At 39.0% G+C, this 18,213-nt stretch overlaps 1 protein-coding gene across 8 annotated transcripts in view; it reads left to right on the top strand.

Annotated features, from left to right (window-relative positions):
- TNIK (TRAF2 and NCK interacting kinase) overlaps positions 1–18,213 on the top strand; it is a 377,380-nt gene that overhangs the window by 243,012 nt on the left and 116,155 nt on the right. For all 8 annotated transcript variants that reach the window (XM_077880331.1, XM_077880329.1, XM_077880327.1 and 5 more), the window contains 3 exons: positions 11,659–11,769; positions 15,145–15,235; positions 17,640–17,770. In XM_077880331.1, coding sequence (XP_077736457.1) covers positions 11,659–11,769; positions 15,145–15,235; positions 17,640–17,770 — 333 coding nt within the window. The remainder of the gene's footprint in view (positions 1–11,658; positions 11,770–15,144; positions 15,236–17,639; positions 17,771–18,213) is intronic.

Below are 18,213 nucleotides of genomic sequence, written 5' to 3'. Positions count from 1 at the left end.
TCACATTCCTTTTTACCACCTGCAAGTAAGTATTAAAGGCCCCATGTTCTGCTTGGAAGACAGAGGGCCTGGCACTTACCGATTGGTGGTCCTGCAGAGAACTGTTCTGACCGTCCCCACATCCCTAATCTATCCATTAGCTTCTGTGTCACTGGGGATGGAAGTACAAAGCCACGAGATGCTTGTGAGGGCAAGGGCAGCTGCTTTTTTCTATCTGTGCTCTTTCTATTTGGCAACAAACTAAGGGGGGACTTGGAAAAGTAAAGGGAGAAGAGAAACATAAAATAGGGAATTAATACCAGATTATAGTATTGGTGGGAACTTGATTATAGAATCTGATAATGTGTAAGTCTCTGTTCCAAGGCCTCTGATTTGCTAAGCTTGGACCATCCCATGTTAATAATAACAATAGCAGGTAATATTTATTGCTTGCTTATCGCATGCCAAGTTTTGTGGGGTTTTGCATCATCATGGTATTTCATTAGATCTTTACAACCACCCTACAAATTGGACATTATCATTAGTCCCACTTTACACATGAGGAAATTTGGCTCAGAAAAGTTAAGGAACTTTCCCAGGGTCTCACAGCCGGTGGATGATAAAGCCAGTGCGTTAGCCAGCCCCAAGCTGTCTGAAGCTAGAATCAAGCCCCTGAGTTCTACACTCATTTTTTTTTTTTTAAGTTGTAAGAAATAGTTCTGATATCAAAAGTTGGTATTCCAAACAGGATTGAAGCTTTGTGTTTAAATTATTTTGACCTGGAGACACCAGGGTGGCTCAGCGGTGGAGCATCTGCCTTCGGCTCAGGGCGTGATCCTGGAGTCCCAGGATCGAGTCCCACATCGGGCTCCCTGCATGGAGCCTGCTTCTCCCTCTGCCTGGGTCTCTGCCTCTCTTTCTGTGTCTCTCATGAATAAATAAATAAAATATTTTTAAAAAAATAAATTATTTCGGCCTCACCTTTAACCTTCGTTCCTCAGTTCCCTAATTCTCAAAGAGGGTATAGCAGGACCAGTTCGCTACTAATAAGGCTGATGTGAAGTCGAAGAAATATGCTTTGAAGAGTACATTAAACCTTTCGGGGATGTTTCAGCAAACAATTGCAAAGGTCACAGAGAGTTGACTCTTTGGACTAATGGCATTCTGTTAGGATCACATTTATATAAAAATGTTATTGTGGATTATATAGAGACATAATCCTCAGGCACCCAGAGCAGCCTTGGTCCCGTTCATTCCCAGTTTTCAGACGGCCTCAAGTATTCCCCAGCTATTTCTTTTGTTGTGGCTGGAGGTTTTGCGCAGAGCCTGCCAGCCAACACATGTGCTGTTTTAGGTGTCTGATTGAATTATAATCTGGGCAAATTCTATCAGTCTTGTTGTAGAGATAAACTCTTGGTTTAGTACCATCTCTTTGCGGAAATACAGCTACTTCTGATAATGGCTAAGTCATTCCACTTTATCAACTGCTCAGGGCCTGCACCGGAAATCAAAAAAGGGAGCTCTTTCAATAAAGATTCTGATCTCTTGGAAACAAGCGAGCTGTGTCACACGCCCCTGCCATCTCATGCCGCCTGGCCTCAGCCAGTGGCGAGAAGCTCTCCATCCTGCTGCGCAGCATTCAGGCGCTGGGAGCCCAGGGCGAGTACACCGTCCATCAGGTGTACCCATTTCTCTGACGTTAGAAGCGAAATCACGTATATTTTGCTGTCTCTTCTGATGCCACCACAATCGCAGGACTAGAATAGCTTACAAAAACAATACCTTTCTGATTAGTTTCGGAAAATGTGGGGCGGTCAAGTAAGACAGATTGCTGTACTATAAAATCTCTTAATAGACCACTCATTAAACTGCTACGGCGTAGCATCAGAGAGTCATCAAATCATGTTGTGTGCATTTTGGGGACAAGCGTGGCAGCTACTGGCTGAAACTGACCTGGAGTCCAGAGACCTGGCTTCTAGTATTGGCAGAGGCAGCATCTCTGACATTGGGTTCCTTCCTTATAAAAATGTAACTTAAAAAGAAAAAAAAAAATGGCAGGGGCACCTCAGTCGCTCAGTTGGTTAAGTGTCTGTCTTGGGCTCAGGTCATGGTCCCAGAGTCCTGGGATAGAGCCCGGTGTTGGGCTCCCATCTCAGCGGGGGCCTGCTTCTCCCTCTGGCTTGGGCTTGCACACTCTCTCTCTCTCTCTCTCTCAAATAAATAAATAAAAATCTTATAAATAGATGATAGATAGATAGATAGATAGATAGATAGATAGATAGATAGATGATAGAGATGTTAGAGTAGGTCTGGGTTTTCAGGCTGGCAGCCTGGAGGCTAAATACTGTCGAGGTGGATGTATTTGAGTTTGATTCACATAAGGTGGTGGTGTTTTATGCCAGCGTTGGAAAAAAATCTATTTCACACAAAAGTCTGGATTCCTTGAAAAGTTTTGAAAAATAGGAGGATATGGGAATGTCGGGCCTGAACTCCCCCCATAGCAGTAGGATGTTATAGCTGTTCGGAGAGCACACAGCCCACTCCAGTTTGTACCAGAGGTCCCAGCACTCCCTGTTGTCTTCCACACACACTCGCCTTCCTGCACTGACATTACTTGCTCAGCTCCTGTATAACATCATCCAGGAGTGAGATACTGAGATGAACCAATGAGAGGACCTTTCTAGAATCTGCAGGGAGGATGGCCACAGTCCCTAAACCTTAGGTCTAGTATAGTTTAACGCTTGCTGTAGCATCTTGTCTGGCAAAGAAACCAGGCCCTCTTGTTCTTGTAGTTGTTTTAAGGTTTAAATAGGGGGTGCCGCAGATAGTGTGATTCAAAATCCAGCCACCTGTAGCTGAGTCTTTTGAACAATTTAAAATGTCTCTTTTTTGAATTCTATATCAGAAGTGAGGCTTTTTTCTTTCCTTTCCTTTCTTTCCTTTTCCTTTTCCTTTTCCTTTTCCTTTCCTTTCCTTTCCTTTCCTTTCCTTTCCTTTCCTTTCCTTTCCTTTTCTTTTCTTTTCTTTCTTTTCCTTTTCTTTTCTTTTTTTTCTTCTTTTCTTTTCTTTTCTTTTCTTTTCTTTTCTTTTCTTTTCTTTCTTTTTTCTTTCTTTTTTTCTTCTTTTCTTTTCAGATTGTCCTAATCAGTATTTGTCACTTATATAACTGAAGAACTCCCTTATTCACATATGTAGAGCCTTGGTCATTTGTCTGAAGAAGTGATTGAATCTTATTATTTGTGAATAGAAATTTTTGAAAAGTTGACTTTCGTTCTTATAAGTAATTGACTTGGGAGTGCCTAAAATATTAGGAGGAGTGATTGTAAACAGGCCCTCGGTCTCAGAGCTGCCCTATTGCATGACCTATAGCAAGAGGATATGCTACTTAGGTACAAACAGAGTGAAAGCCAGTCCTAATTTAATACGTTGCAACAGGGCTTTAGTTCAGCTTTAAAAGAGCTATTTTTATGAATTGATGGGTGATGCTGTGACCAGAATGTACAAAGGATTTCTTCTTTTATCCCAATGAATTTCATTTGAATTGTGCTTAAACTGCTTTTCACCTTAGCAGAAGGAAGACTTCTGTGTGCCCGACGTTACTCTCATATTGGTCTATACAAACCTCCGGTTCCTTTTCCAGATGAATTCTGAGCCAAAGTCTGTGTTCCATTTAAGTTGTGCTTCTCAAAATTCTCAACTATCAAGTTGGGTTGTTTGTTTTTGTTTTTGTTTTGTTTTGTTTTTATACATTTTTAAAATTTTAATTCAATTTGCCAACATAAGTATAACACCCACTGCTCATCCCATCAAGTGTCCTCCTCAGTGCCCATCACTCAGTTACTTCGTCCCCCTACCTACCTCTCCTTCCTCAACCCTTTGTGTGTTTCCCAGAGTTAGGGGTCTCTCATGGTTTGTCTCCCTCTCTAATTTTTCCCACCCAGTCCCCCTCCTTTCCCTTATAATCCCTTTCACTATCTCAACTATCAAGCTATTTAATCATAAATCCTCTGAGGCTAGTATATTCTTTTATTTTTGTATTTTTACTTGACTGAAAGCTTGCTTTCCCATCCTCTCCCCAAATTCTTCTGTTTGGGCATAACATTTCTTTACATCCCCAATAAGGTTAATCTCTGGGAGTGAGTCCCTGGCCAGAATGGGCACGTAATGATTGACTCCTAACAGGAAAAATTCTCCAACAGACTTTGCATACATACTGAGAAATCTGAGTGCCAGAAACCAAATACAAGATGTAACTAACTTCTCTCATTCCTTGAATGCTGCCATACTGACTCGGGGACACTCTCCTTGGACAATTGACCATTGACCCTTTCAAGTGGCTTTTTGGGGCTAAAAATACCAGTTGGTTCTGTATATTCAAACCACCATTGTCGTTCTCAAGATATAAAGTTGTTCATTACCCAGAAGCTGTATTGACAAAGTTTGGAACACTTCACGTCTTTGGGCCTCAATTTTTTACCTTTGGAAAACTTGGAATTTGTAGTTCAAGCACTTTTTCTCAAGTCTAAAAATATAGTTTAGAAGCCAAAGGCTTTTTTTTTTTTCTTGTCCAAATACATGCTAGTTTAAAAATGATTGCAAAGGGTTGTTTAGGTTGCCTTTTCAAATTTAAAGTTCTCAACAGTTTTACCTTACCTTTATATAAGTTGATTTAAATGATAAATGTGTCCATATGTATACCTGCCAATTTGTGTACTTCTATACACACGTATTTTATGTTGTGGGACTTTAAACCATGTCTGGCAAGTGTGATAGCATTCTATAACAAAGCACTGGTTTTGTTTACACCTTCATAAATCATGCAGATGAGATCTGTGGCTATTCCCAGCCACACATGATAAAAATATCCTGTGCCTTGCTGATGTTTCTGGACCTTCAAGGTCAATAGGCTGGTCCTTTGCAGAGCTATGAATTCTTGGATGTTTCTCTTTCCTACCCTTTTGTTAGAGTGCCCCTTGACTTGCTGGGCTTGAACTTCTCTCATTTTATATTATTATTTTATTTTATTTTATTTAGATTTTATTTATTTATCCATGAGAGACATGGAGAGAGAGGCAGAGACATAGGCAGAGGGAGAAGCAGGCTCCCTGCAGGAAGCCTGATGTGGGACTCGATCCCAGGACCCCAGGATCCTGCCCTGGGCCAAAGGCAGATGCTCAACCACTGAGCTGCCCAGGTGTCCCAAACTTCTCTCATTATAGATAGACCTTCCACATCCTGCTCCCTCTTCTTCCTCTCCCCGTCTCTTGCCCCTTGTTTTACTATAAAAGCGATCTGTTAGATTCAGTTATTCTTCTGGGTGACTGACTGACCAGTGACATTTGGGGGTGGGGGGGACGAATGAAGGTATTTGTGGCCAGCGCCTGCAGTTTTAAAATATCATAATGTGTTATTTCTTGTTATAGGAACTTAAAACCAGTTAACTAGCAGATGAGTGTCTATTGTACAGAACCTAGAAATCGTCCTAAACTTCTTAAGCTGGTTTTAAAGATAAACCTTTGAAAATTCCTTCAGAGGTGATGGACTTGGAAACCTCAGGTTAAAAGTGACCACAACAGGTGACTCCATACAAAAGGCCCCTCCCGATGAGGAGGTGAACTCAGGGCTGGCTCAGACAGTGCTTCTGAAATTCCCTCTGGGCTCAGCTGAGATCAAAGATCTTTTGCTTAAATATTGTCCCCTCTCTTGGGCACTTGAGTGGCTCAGTGGTTGAGCGTCTGCCTTTGGTCGTGATCCTGGGGTCCTAGGATCGAGTCCTACATCAGGCTTCCGCAAGGACCCTGCTTCTTCCTCTGCCTATGTCTTTGTCTCTCTCTGTGTGTCTCTCATGAATTAATAAATAAAATCTTTAAAAAATGTATATTGTCCCCTCTCCCCACAACTTCTAAGAAAAGACATCGTGCTGATTAGAAATATAAGACAACTGACAAAAATAAATGATGAGCAACCACGCAGTTGTGACATACATTAGAACTCTTTGTAAAAGTTAACCTTTTTAACTTAGATAGAAATAACTACCATGCCCAGATCATCCAAGCAACCCTTTCTCTCTTAATTGGGTTGCGCTACACTGTTTCCTAAACATCTTGTGGGTAGAATGGTTCCAGTTCTAGGTCCAGGACCAATCCCTGTCCCACATGAGCTTGGTTCTGTCTTCACCTTCAACCTAGCCATCCTTCTCTCTTCCCAAGTGACATGTAGGTGTATCCTGTTTAGGTGGAGTTGAATGAGCATTTCAAATGTACCATTCCTTCTCAACCTCTCCAATTTTCCAAAAAAAAAAAAAAAAAAAAGGATGCAACATCCACCACTTCTTCTTGCCATGAGATACAAGCTTGAAAAAAGGACATGTGTCTTTTGTGCTCTTTTCTTAATAAGGTTTTTTGTTTTTGTTTTCAAGATTTTAAAAAAGATCTTATTTATTTATTCACGAGGAAGACAGAGAGAAGCAGAGATACAGGCAGAGGGAGAAACAGGCTCCCTGACGGGGAGCCTGATGCAGGACTCGATCCCAGGACCCCGGGATCATGACCTGAGCTGAAGGCAGATGCTCAACCACTGAGCCATCCAGGTGCCCCCTTAACAGGGGTTTTAAAAACACACGTGCCCAATGCCCTTTATAAGCACCTGTCAGCCTTTTATTTACCATCCAAGTGAAGTGGATCTTGGGAAGCTATTGATACCATCTTCCAAGTTGGAAACTCTTCCTTTTTTAAAGTGCAAACAGACCAATGATAAAAAGTAATAAGTGTAGTTTAAGATTTGGGGCTACTAGGAGTTTTACACTCATAGACACTTAATGTTCACATCAAACATTTTATTTTATTTTGCATTTTATAGTGCTGATGGTGGGGTGCCAAGCCCAGGGTGGTTAGAGGACATGCATGTCCAAGGTCACATAGGTAGTACTTCAGTGAGCACCATGCTCTCAACCCCGCTCTACTTACTTAATGAGTATATTTACTCTGGATAAGGCTGCGGACCACAACTAAGCTTCATTTCCAAGTAAATAAGGAAAAGGGAATTGAGGGAAAGGAGAATTAATGAAATAGTAGTTGCAAATCACTGAGCCCAGCGCCTGGCACATGGCAAATTCTCAGTAAATGTTAGCAAGTATTGTTGCTCCAGTGTCACCTCTTTGAGAACTTTCTTTTGGAGAGAACATTAATGATCCATTATTTCTTGCTTGTGAGATGTGAAGTTATTGACTTATCACTGCTGGGCTTGGCATGTTGAGCCCTGTTTCTGTTTATTAATGTGATGAGGTTACTTGTGGTGAGGGAGGGTCCCTGCTGCGTGGTGGCAGTAATTATCAGTGCTGTTGTGCGGTTGCAGGAACCAGTTGCTAGCGAATGCTGGTTTCTTCTTTTCTTTCTCTTTTTTTTTTTTTTAAATCCCATTACATAATTTAACAATCATTTCGTTCCGTAGTGAGATGAAAAGAATTTAGCAGCCTTCAGCTGGAGCTGAATAGAGAAGCAAATTATAGAAATCACTGACATTAGTGCCTGGCTAGAGCAGGATTGTTTCCTACTGAATATTTGAAAGTATTTTGTCCAATCTAATTTTAAAAGACTGGAGCCACTGGGCTTCCACTGCTTTCCCTGGGAACTATAATTACATGGCCTAATAGAGCCCAGTGGTGGGACATTTTCTTCAGCTGATATAGGAGCAATGGAGGCATTCATAAGAGGTCTGGTCACTGTGTTCTTCAAAATGGGGTTTGAGAAGGGACACAAGCATATTTGCTCACCTGAGAAAATATTTTCTTTCTACCCAAGGATGTTTCTTTGGTCTCTCCTGCTGCATTGAACCATGGTTTGCTACATAATGGGATTTTCTTTAACTCTGTTTTATAGAGAATCCCCCAAATACACAATAGTAAAGAGAACACTATCATGGACACACATGTGCCCAAAACTAGCCCCAACAACCAACAATCATTGACCAATCCTGCCCCAAACACATGCTCACCCACTTCTTCCCTTCTACTATTATTCTGAAACCTCATCATACTGCTTTTTCTAAATTCTGGTAAAATATATATAACATAAAATTTAGCATTTTAACCATGTTAAAATACATAATTCAGTGGCATTAAGTACATAATATTGTGCAACTGTTACCACCATTTAGTTCTGGAAATTTCATCACCCCAGAAGGAAACCCTGCACCCATTCAACACCATTCCTCCCTCCCCCTAGAGCCTGGTAACCACTAATCTACTCTCTGGATTGGATTCACCTATTCTGGATTTTCTATATAAATGGATTTGTACAATATATAACCTTTTTGGTCCTTCTTTCAATGAGTATGTCTTCAAGATTCAATCAAGTTGTGTCAGGCTTCATTTCTTTCCATAGCAGAGTAGTACTCTATTGTATGGATATACCACATTTAGTTTATTCATCTGATAGGATATTTTGGTTACTTCCACTCTTTGTCCATTGTGAATAGTGGTGCTTTGAACATTCAGATGCAAGTTTTTGTTGTAATACTTGTTTTCAATTCTTTTGAGTGTATGCCCAGAAGTGAAATCTCTAGGTCAAATGGCAAGTCTGTGTTACCTTACTGTGGAACCATCGAGCTGTTTATAACTGCAACAGTCTACATTCCCTTCAGCAACATACAAGGGTTCCAATTTCTCCACATTCTTGCTAACATGCGTTGGCAATAACATGTGTTATTTTCTGCCTTTTTTAAAAAAAAAAAATCCTAGTGGGTATAAAGTGGCATATTATTGTGATTTTGATGTGCACTTTCCTAATGACTATTGATGTTATTAAGCATCGTTTCATATGATTGTTGGTTATTTGTGGATCCTCTTTGGAGAAATGTCTATTCAAATCCTTTGCCCATCTTTGAATTATTTATTTATGCATTTTTTTGTTGATCTGTAAGTGTCCTTTATATATTCTGGATACTAGACTCTTATTGGATATTTGATTTACAAATATCTTTCCCATTCAGTGGCTTTTTCTTTTCACTCTCTCAATTGTATCCTTTGATGCACAGTTTTTAATTTTAATGTAATTCTCATCTGTTTTTTTTGTTATTGTTGCCTTTGCTTTTATTGTCATAGTGAAATAACCATTGCCAAGTCCAAGATCATGGAGATTTCCCCTATGTTCTTTCCTCAGAGTTTTATCATTTTAACTCTTATATTTGGGTCTTTGATCCATTTTGAGATAATTTTTTGTATGGTGTGAGGTTGAAGTTCTTTTACATATGGATATCCAGTTGTCCCAGCACCATTTATAGAGAAGACCATCATATCATTTTATCCATAGTAATTCAGTATGTTTCACTAAAAGATAAGAACTTTTTTTTACATAACCACAGTACCATTATCACACTTAGAAAACCTTCATATTTCCTTAAAATCATCAAATTTCTAATCTGTATTCAAAGCTTTAATTACCTCAAAAATTTTAAGAACTTTTTTTAAAAACAAAACTCATATCCTGATAAGGTACATCCCTTGCAAATTGTTGGTATATCTTTTTTGATGCTTTTAAGTCTTTAGATATTCCCTCCATCTCCTTTTTTCCTTCTTGCAATTTATTTGTTGAAGCAAATAAATTGGGTCATTTGCCCTGTGGAGTTTCCTGTTCCAGGTTTTCTCAATTGTATTCCCATGAGGTGACATGTTCCTGAGTCCTCTGAACTTTCTGTAATTTGGTAATTGGAACTAGATGCTTGATCAGATTCTGGGGATCTTGTGGTTTGTTTTCTGTTGTTTGTTTGTTCTTCACAAGGCTACTTCTTAGGTAATGTTATTCTAATCGAGAGGCAAATACACTCTGGTTACTTCTTAATTTTTTTATGTTGGCAGCCATTGATAATCAGTGCTTAAACTCATTGGTTTGTTAGGGGCTATGAAATAATGATATTTTAATTCTATTGTATCCTTTTCATTTATTATATGGAATGCCTGCATTTTATAAAGACAAGATTTGCCCCTTTTAATTACTTAATTATCCAATGCTAAAGCTTGTCTAAGAAAGGCAGTGTCAGGGCACCTAGGTGGCTCAGTGGGTGAGCATCTGCCTTTGGCTCAGGTTGTGATCCCAGGGTCCTGGGATCGAGTCCTGCATTGGGCTCCCCACAGGGAGCCTGCTTCTTCCTCTGCCTGTCTCTCTCTCTCTCTCTCTCTCTCTCTATGTCTCTCATGAATAAATAAATAAAATCTCTAAAAAAAGAAAAGAAAGAAAGGCAGTGTCAATTCTTGATTCTTTCCCTCTATTTACCAGTAGCAAAATAAGCCAGGGCCAGTTCTATTCTTTTTTTGAGTGCTGTTTGTTAATGCATTTAGTTAATGCCTATTTAATGTGTTTCAAGCCATTGCAGTTGTTATTCTTATGGATGCTCAAATCATCTCATCTTTGGTTAGTGAGAACCTCTTCAGGTTGGCTCTTGAGTTCTTTGTAACAGGAGTTTATGGCCTTTGATAGCTTGCTGACTATCCTATGTGATAATTTTACAGCTCTTATTGGGCCGCAATGTGGTCTATTGTGGCACTTCTCAGATTTCCTTACAAAAACTCCTAAGAGGTCTCTTCACTTCCTCTGGTGCTCTGGAAAAGATGATAGGGCTTCACTACCATTTGTGGAATCATAAGACAGGTCAGAAGACGCATTGAAAACTCATTTCATGAGTTCTTTTGAGTTTCTACTAGGTATACATGGTATTGTTAAGAATGTACATTTGGACAAAGCCCAAACCGTCAGTGTGATTTCATTATGGCTCCATTTTAGTTCTGTTTCTAGTCAGAAACAAGAGATCGATTAGTTTAGTCAGAGATCGATTGCTAGTTATTCTGAATCCTTTTCATATAATTAGGAAAAAATATAAGTACCTTAATAAATGCCATTTGTTGAAGACCTTTCTTTTTCTTTCTTTTCTTTTAAGCAAAGGGAGAAAGTAAGGAGATGGATGTGTTTCCCAAACCTAGAAAATGGATATAAAATCAGATGGATTGCTTTTCTTCTAGTCTCCGTTTCTCCATTAAATAAAGGAGATGGTTATTTTCCGCCTATTTGATAAAGTTGCTGAGTGCTATAATGAGTTTATATTTATAGAGAACTTGAAGCTTTTTGGATGAAAGGTGCTAAATTAAGGCTTATTGTTTATTGAATTTATTTGATGTGTCTAACCTCCTGGGAACATTTGCTGAAGTTAATTAAAAACAGATAGTCCCCATTCTGACAGCTTACAGTGCCACTTACAAGCCAATAGCATAAACAGTGTACACTTTATTGTCCTAATGTTGGACTGCCTAGAAAACCATAGCTCTTTCAGACAGGGGAATGATCCATTTTTGTAGGAAAGATGGGCTCAATTGCTGGATAAAAACATGAAGATATTCTCAACCATATCTGAACCACCTAGCTGTCCTCCTTTTTAAAAATACTTAGAATATGGAGATTTTCCTCAATTTCCAATTATAATTTTCAGATTGGAAAATTAAAAATAATCTTTCCTTTCCATCATTTTGGAAAGAAATTAAGATATGAGTTTATATCTTATATATTGTCTTATGATCACTTATTCTTTATAGGAATGGCATTCTAAAGCAGCCAACTAGAATGACTTATGCTTTAACCGAGTGAAAGTTGTGAAGTATAATTATAGTAATGGTGTGTTTGCTTCCTTTGCCAGTTGGTGATGGAGTTTTGTGGCGCTGGCTCTGTCACTGACCTGATCAAGAACACAAAAGGTAACACGTTGAAGGAGGAGTGGATTGCATACATCTGCAGGGAGATCTTACGAGTAAGTGACAACACGGAATATCTGGGATGGTATTGAACTTTGTATTAATAACCTTCCACTGACATTCACAAAAATATTGCATACTTTTTTAAAGCTTCATTCTAACAGTGATGGCAGTAGTGGTAGTTTTGTGGTCTTGTTCCAGTGGAGGTGAGAGCCATTCTGAACAGGCCATGTGCACTCTCATTTGGAGTGTTAACTTTGGGTGACTTCCCTTAACAAGGATTCATTTCCAATGATATTTCCAATTAGAAATCTGATTTTAGAACATAGAGATAAGGTTTTACTTAGGAAATGAATTTTTTAGAGGTATTTTGATTACTCATTTGAATTTTCCATTTCTGAAAGTTTATAACTAGTGTAAGGATTGCATGACATTTACCATTTTAGCATATAGAACTTATAGAACTTTTAACTGATTTTAAATTAAAAAAAAAAAAAACCTTCAAGACTTTGTCACTTAAATTGATCAAAATAGCTGGACAAGACTGTATCTATCTGTTTGACCAGTTTTGCCCACAAATCTCAGTCAGGCTATCTGGACAGTAGCTTCAATTTACTGAGCTCAATTCAGGGAAAAGAAGGTCATATTTTAGTTCAGTCAGGCTAGTTTAATTATCTCTTGCTTCTGATATGGAGGCTATTGTGTGTTCACTGAGCATTCTTATTAGATGTGCTTGACAATCATAATTTATTTATAAGTTCTGCCTATTTAATCTAAGGAAATAAAATTTAAAAGTATTTTCATGATATGTCCAAGATACACTTTTGAGAGGCAAATTATGTGCTCTGCATGGATGGATGGATGGATGGGTGGGTGGGTGGATGGGTGGATGGATGGAAGACATTAAAAATATTCAAACCACATTAGGCAAGAACCCAAAAACAAATAGAAAGTGAACTTTAAAAATAATGTTGATAATAGCATAAACATCAAAAACGTAGAAATAAATTTGCAGAAAGATGTGAATGACTTCTACACTGAAAACCACAAAACATTACTGGGAGAGATTAAAGTAGATCTTAGTAAATGGAGGTGTGTATACCATTTCACAGATAAGAATACTTAATATTGTGAAGATGTTATTTCTCCCTGGTTTGATCCATGGTTTCAGTGAACTCCCCATCAAAATCCCTCTAGGTATATCTGTAGATATTGACAAGCTGTTTTTTAAGACATTATATGGAAGTACAAAGGGGCTGAGAATAGCCAAGGCAATCTTGAAGAAGAAGAATAGAGCTGGAGGATTTATGCTGCCAGTTATTGAGACTTCTTCTAAAGCTACTAAGTAAATAAGGCAGAGTAGTATTGTCACAAGAATAGACAAATGGCCAAAGGAACAGAATCAAGAGTCCAGGAACAGACCTACTTCGTATGGACACGTGATTTATGGCAAAAGAAGCGCTTGCGGCACATGGGGAAAGGGTGCTCTTATCAGTAAATAGTGCTTGGTCCATTGACTAGTCATGTAAAAACATGATACCTGCTTTCTAACATATTCAAAAATTAATTCCAGCTGGATTAGAGATATTTTAAATGGGAAAGATACAAAAAATAAAGCTGTTAAGAGCAAGCATAGGATAAACCCTCTCTGGCTTGGAGTGGGCAGAAAGATTTCTGAAACAAGCACAAGACAAAGTTGAGCAGGAAACAGGGAGGTATGGTTGCTGTTCTCCCTCAAACCTGACATTTATTTTCAAATGTTGAGGTGCTTTTGTGTAAACTTCACTTGAATTTCTGACTTAGAATTTCACTCATTGAGAGAAAGCACAAAGGGTTATTTAGGCATCCAGACGACCCGTGACGCCAAGAATCTGTTGGGTCTCCCGGCTGGTTCTGCAGTCCACCTTTCTGCTCTGCTTGGGAGCCTTGGATGGGTAACCCTGGGGATGATCAACCATGTGCGTTCCAGGGTTCTGTTTCACCTGATGAGTATATCCCAGTACCTGATTCGAAAGTGTGAAAACTGTGTTTTCTTCTCGCTTCCAATACATTCTCCCAAAAGATACTGACATTTGAGATAAGATGACTCATTGGAAGGGACATTCAATCACAAGAAGTTTCAGAGATAACCCTCCGTGCATCCTATGATCTCATTAACTATAAGGTTTGGCTCGCTTACGTGCTCTGATACCTGTTTCCAACCACTCTGGTAGTGAAAGAGTGTGAGGGATCTTTGTTCCCTGTAAATATTCATGAGCAGTTAATATGCCGTAAAACCATACATTTTGATCTGCTGGATGCCTACCTTGAGCTGAATTGAGTAGAGAGGAAAGGTAATTTTTTTAAAACCCAAACCAGTGCTTCAATTTCTCACATGGTTTGTGTTTACTGATATTCCTGAATGTACACATGGATCTTTTTGGGCATCCCCATTCTCATGCTGAGTATTTTTTTTTATTTTTTAAAAATTTTTATTTATTTATGATAGTCACAGAGAGAGAGAGAGAGAGAGAGAGAGAGAGAGAGGCAGAGACACACAGGCAGAGGGAGAAGCAGGCTCCATGCACCGGGAGCCCGACGTGGGATTCGATCCCGGGTCTCCAGGATCGCGCCCTGGGCCAAAGGCAGGCGCTAAACCGCTGCGCCACCCAGGGATCCCTGCTGAGTATTTTCAACAAAGGAATTCAGATATTTTGTTTCTTTTTGTTTCAACTTCATCTTTTATACCAGGGTCATTATGGAGGAAAATTAAAAGTACCGAAAATTATAAATAATAAAATGACAATACTTGAGTATACAGTACCTTGAATTAGCGAGTGTTAGCATAGCATAATTTGCTTCAAGACTCCAATTTGAGATTATTTTAGGTTACACTTTGAGAAGTGTACACTTAGAGCAATCTGTAGATTTTAGAACTCACACCACAAGCCAGCGTGAGAGTAATTCATGGAGAAATGGAACACAATCCAGTTTAGATGTCACCAAATAATTATTTCATGCAATGAACACAACGTCACAGATACCATAAAGCACTAAAGAAGACAGTTATGAATGCCAACAAAGGAAACAGAAATTGGGGGCGGGGGGTTTAATATGAGCCACATTGGCTAAAGCCAATGGGAAATTTTTTGTCTGGTCTGAGAAATTAACTTATATGATATAATGTAACTTTTAACTTTTTTTTTCTTTCAAGTTTTTACTTAAATTCAAGTGAGTTAACGTCTAGTGCAGTTTATTAATCAATTGCCTAGTTTAGGACGGCACTGTATACACGTGAAAGACCTGAGTATGATAATGAAAGTACCAAAAAAAAAAAGGAAACTATCTCTGGGTGAGTTAACATCTCTTTGGGATCATTGACAGTCCAAGTAATTTTATTTTCATCTTGGCTTATGTTCCTATTAACCCTTCTCAATTCCTTATTACTCCAGGGGCTGAGTCATCTGCATCAGCATAAAGTGATTCATCGAGATATTAAAGGGCAGAATGTCTTGCTGACTGAGAACGCAGAAGTTAAACTGGGTAAGAGCAGCATCCAGTGAGCCTAGGAATTGAGGGAATGAATAGGATTATTTCAGCAGCTAGTTGGTTTTCTTTTGTGTTTTTTTGTTTTTGTTTTTTAAGATTGTATTCATCCATTCATGAAAGACACAGAGAGAGAGACAGAGAGAGAGAGAGAGAGACCCAGGCAGAGGGAGAAGCAGGCTCCATGCAGGGAGCCCAACATGGGACTCAATCCCGGGTCTTCAGGATCGGGCCCTGGGCTGAAGGCGGCGCTAAACCGCTGAGCCCCCTGGACTGCCCTGTTTTGTTTTTAATGAATGTAAATTGTCACTGAATTTGGAGGTCACTGTACTAAGGAATGAAAAGGAAAATATTTATTTGTCTATTTCAAAACATTTTTAAAAAGTGCTTGAGGAATGAATTGGAGGAACCATTTGCTTAATCAATTTATAGAAGTAATTGAGTGTTTTTTTAAAGCAAAAACCTTTCAGATTAGAAGTAAATGACCTTGAAACGGCTTCCTAAATCTTACCATTTGTCTACTTTGCTGTCGCTATCACAGAACAGTGATGACCCATTTTTTAATTGAAAAATATCCGCAGTTAGACATATTTAGAATAACGAATTCCTGCTATATTCCCATATGTTTTAAGCTATATTTACATCAACTTCGTTGTTACCTGGGGCACCTGTGCATAACGGGCGTTCAGTATTCTACTTTGCATGCATGCAGGTTATCCTACTTCTGTTTGCCTGAGTTATCAGTGAGGGAACCCTTTTCCCTGGTGCTTCCTCCCACCAATCTGGGATTGTCCACATAGGGTAGAGAATCCACATGCTGCACAAGCTCCACCCCCTTGGTGTCTATGAGTCAGAGGATGAATTGACAGCTATCTGTAGGATATGCAGTTTGTCATCTAGAAAGGAGTTATTGCCCATATGATTGTTTATTTTCAAAGAGATCGAAATACGCCCTACGTTTATATCTCAAACATTTGTTCGTGCCTTTTCGTTAAAATATATAATTTCCATGTTTTTCTTAGCATTGGGTCTAAACTTTCATCCCATGAATATTCCCTTTTAAAACAAAAATATACATTAGTTGGGAAGGCGGGTGTGTGTGCACACGCCTGTGTATATGTATATACACATATCTTCCATGGACTGGCTAAGTACTCTATCCTCAGAATATTCACCCATCACCCATTAACAGTCCCTTGTTGAGAGATTATGTCAGGCCCTATACACAGCATTTTTATATCACAGCAACCCTATGTAAATATCATCAGCCTCATTTTATAAATTTGGAAACTGGAGCTTAAATCCTGATCTGCTAGCCCTAGGTCACATCACTCGTAAGTGGCAGAGATGGGTTGCAAACTTAGGCACTCTGACTGCAGAAACCAGGCTCTTAAACACTTTCTTTGTATCCCCCTAAGTATTATCTCTTATGGCAAACAAGCTTGCCTGTTATTTAACATCTGTTTTTGTCCCTACAGACCTTTGGTTTAACCAAATACAGCGTTACGTGCTTTCCTCCTCAGTACACATTTCATATATTCATGTGCTTTAAAAATAGACGTTCACAACAGTTAAAAGGATGTGGTTGTATGAATGCAATCATACAGTATGTAGCCTTCTGGAATTGGCTCCCCCCCCAGTATAAACATCTACAGAATTATCTAGATTATTATGCATACCAGTTTGCTCCTTTTTATTGCTGCGTAGTATTCCCTGATACTACACCGGGCTACACCACTGCCATTTCTTTAACCATTTACCTAGTGAAGGACACCTGGATTGTTTCCAACTAGGGGCTGTTGAAAATAAAGCTGCTGTGAATATCTCTGTGCAAAAAAATAAATAAAAGTAGATAAAAATAGACATTCACAATAGCTAAAAGGGAGAAGCAACCCAAATTGCCCATCTGCAGGTGGATGGATAAATGCAACGTGGTGCCTGCATACGATGGAGTATTACTGAGCCTTAAAAGTTAGGAAATTCTAACCCATGCTCCGACAAGGACAAACCTTGAGGACACTATGCTAATTGAGACAAGCCAGTCACACAAAGACAAGTACTGTACGGTACCGCTTATATGAGGTACCTGTCGTAGTCCAGATTTTTAGAGACAAAAAGTAGAACAGTGCTTGCCGGGGGCTGGGGAGAGGGGAGAATGGGGAGTTATTGTTTAAATGAGTGCAGAGTTTCAGTTTGGGAAGATGAAAAAGTTCTGGAGTCAGAGGGCGGTGATGGTTGCACAACAATGTGAATGTTCTTCATGGCACAGAACCGTACTTTTACAAATGATTAAAATTGTAAATTTTGTGGCATGTTTATTTTGCCACATTAAAAAAATGAGCATTCGTCTTATCACCACGTAAGGATCATAGACTTTATTCATTTGTCTTCTCTTAAATAGTGGACTTTGGCGTCAGTGCCCAGCTGGATCGAACAGTGGGCAGGAGAAATACCTTCATCGGGACCCCTTACTGGATGGCTCCAGAAGTCATTGCCTGTGACGAAAACCCAGATGCCACATACGATTTCAAGGTATGACTTCTTCATTGTTTCAGAACTGTGCCTCATGTCCCGCCCCGAGTCTTGCAGTGGGAAAATTCTCACGTACCTTTGGGCCTGGATTTATGTAATCCAACGGGAGAACTGAAAAGCATTATTTGAATTTAAAATAATAAGACACTCAAGTGTTAGAATCTTTTTCACGCGTTCACCCGTTATATCTGATTGCCTGTTTGTAAAAGATGTTAAAACCACTTTCTATATTCTCTTGAACTTCCTTTCGTTTCTTATTGGAAAATAGATTTCTTATGGAAGTGTTAAGTCACTGTATTGTACACCCAAGACTAATATTACGTTGTATGTTAACTGGAATTTAAATAAAAACTTAAAAATAGGCAACAAATATCTATTACGATTATAGGTTAGAGGTTTGACAAAGCATATAGATATATTCTGAGAGCTTTTTAGGTTAAAAG

The sequence above is a fragment of the Canis aureus genome, chromosome 31, assembly GCF_053574225.1.
Source record: "Canis aureus isolate CA01 chromosome 31, VMU_Caureus_v.1.0, whole genome shotgun sequence".
Lineage (NCBI taxonomy): Eukaryota > Metazoa > Chordata > Mammalia > Carnivora > Canidae > Canis > Canis aureus.
Note: the sequence above shows the minus strand (reverse complement) of the source record. Positions and strands in the feature narration are given on the sequence as shown.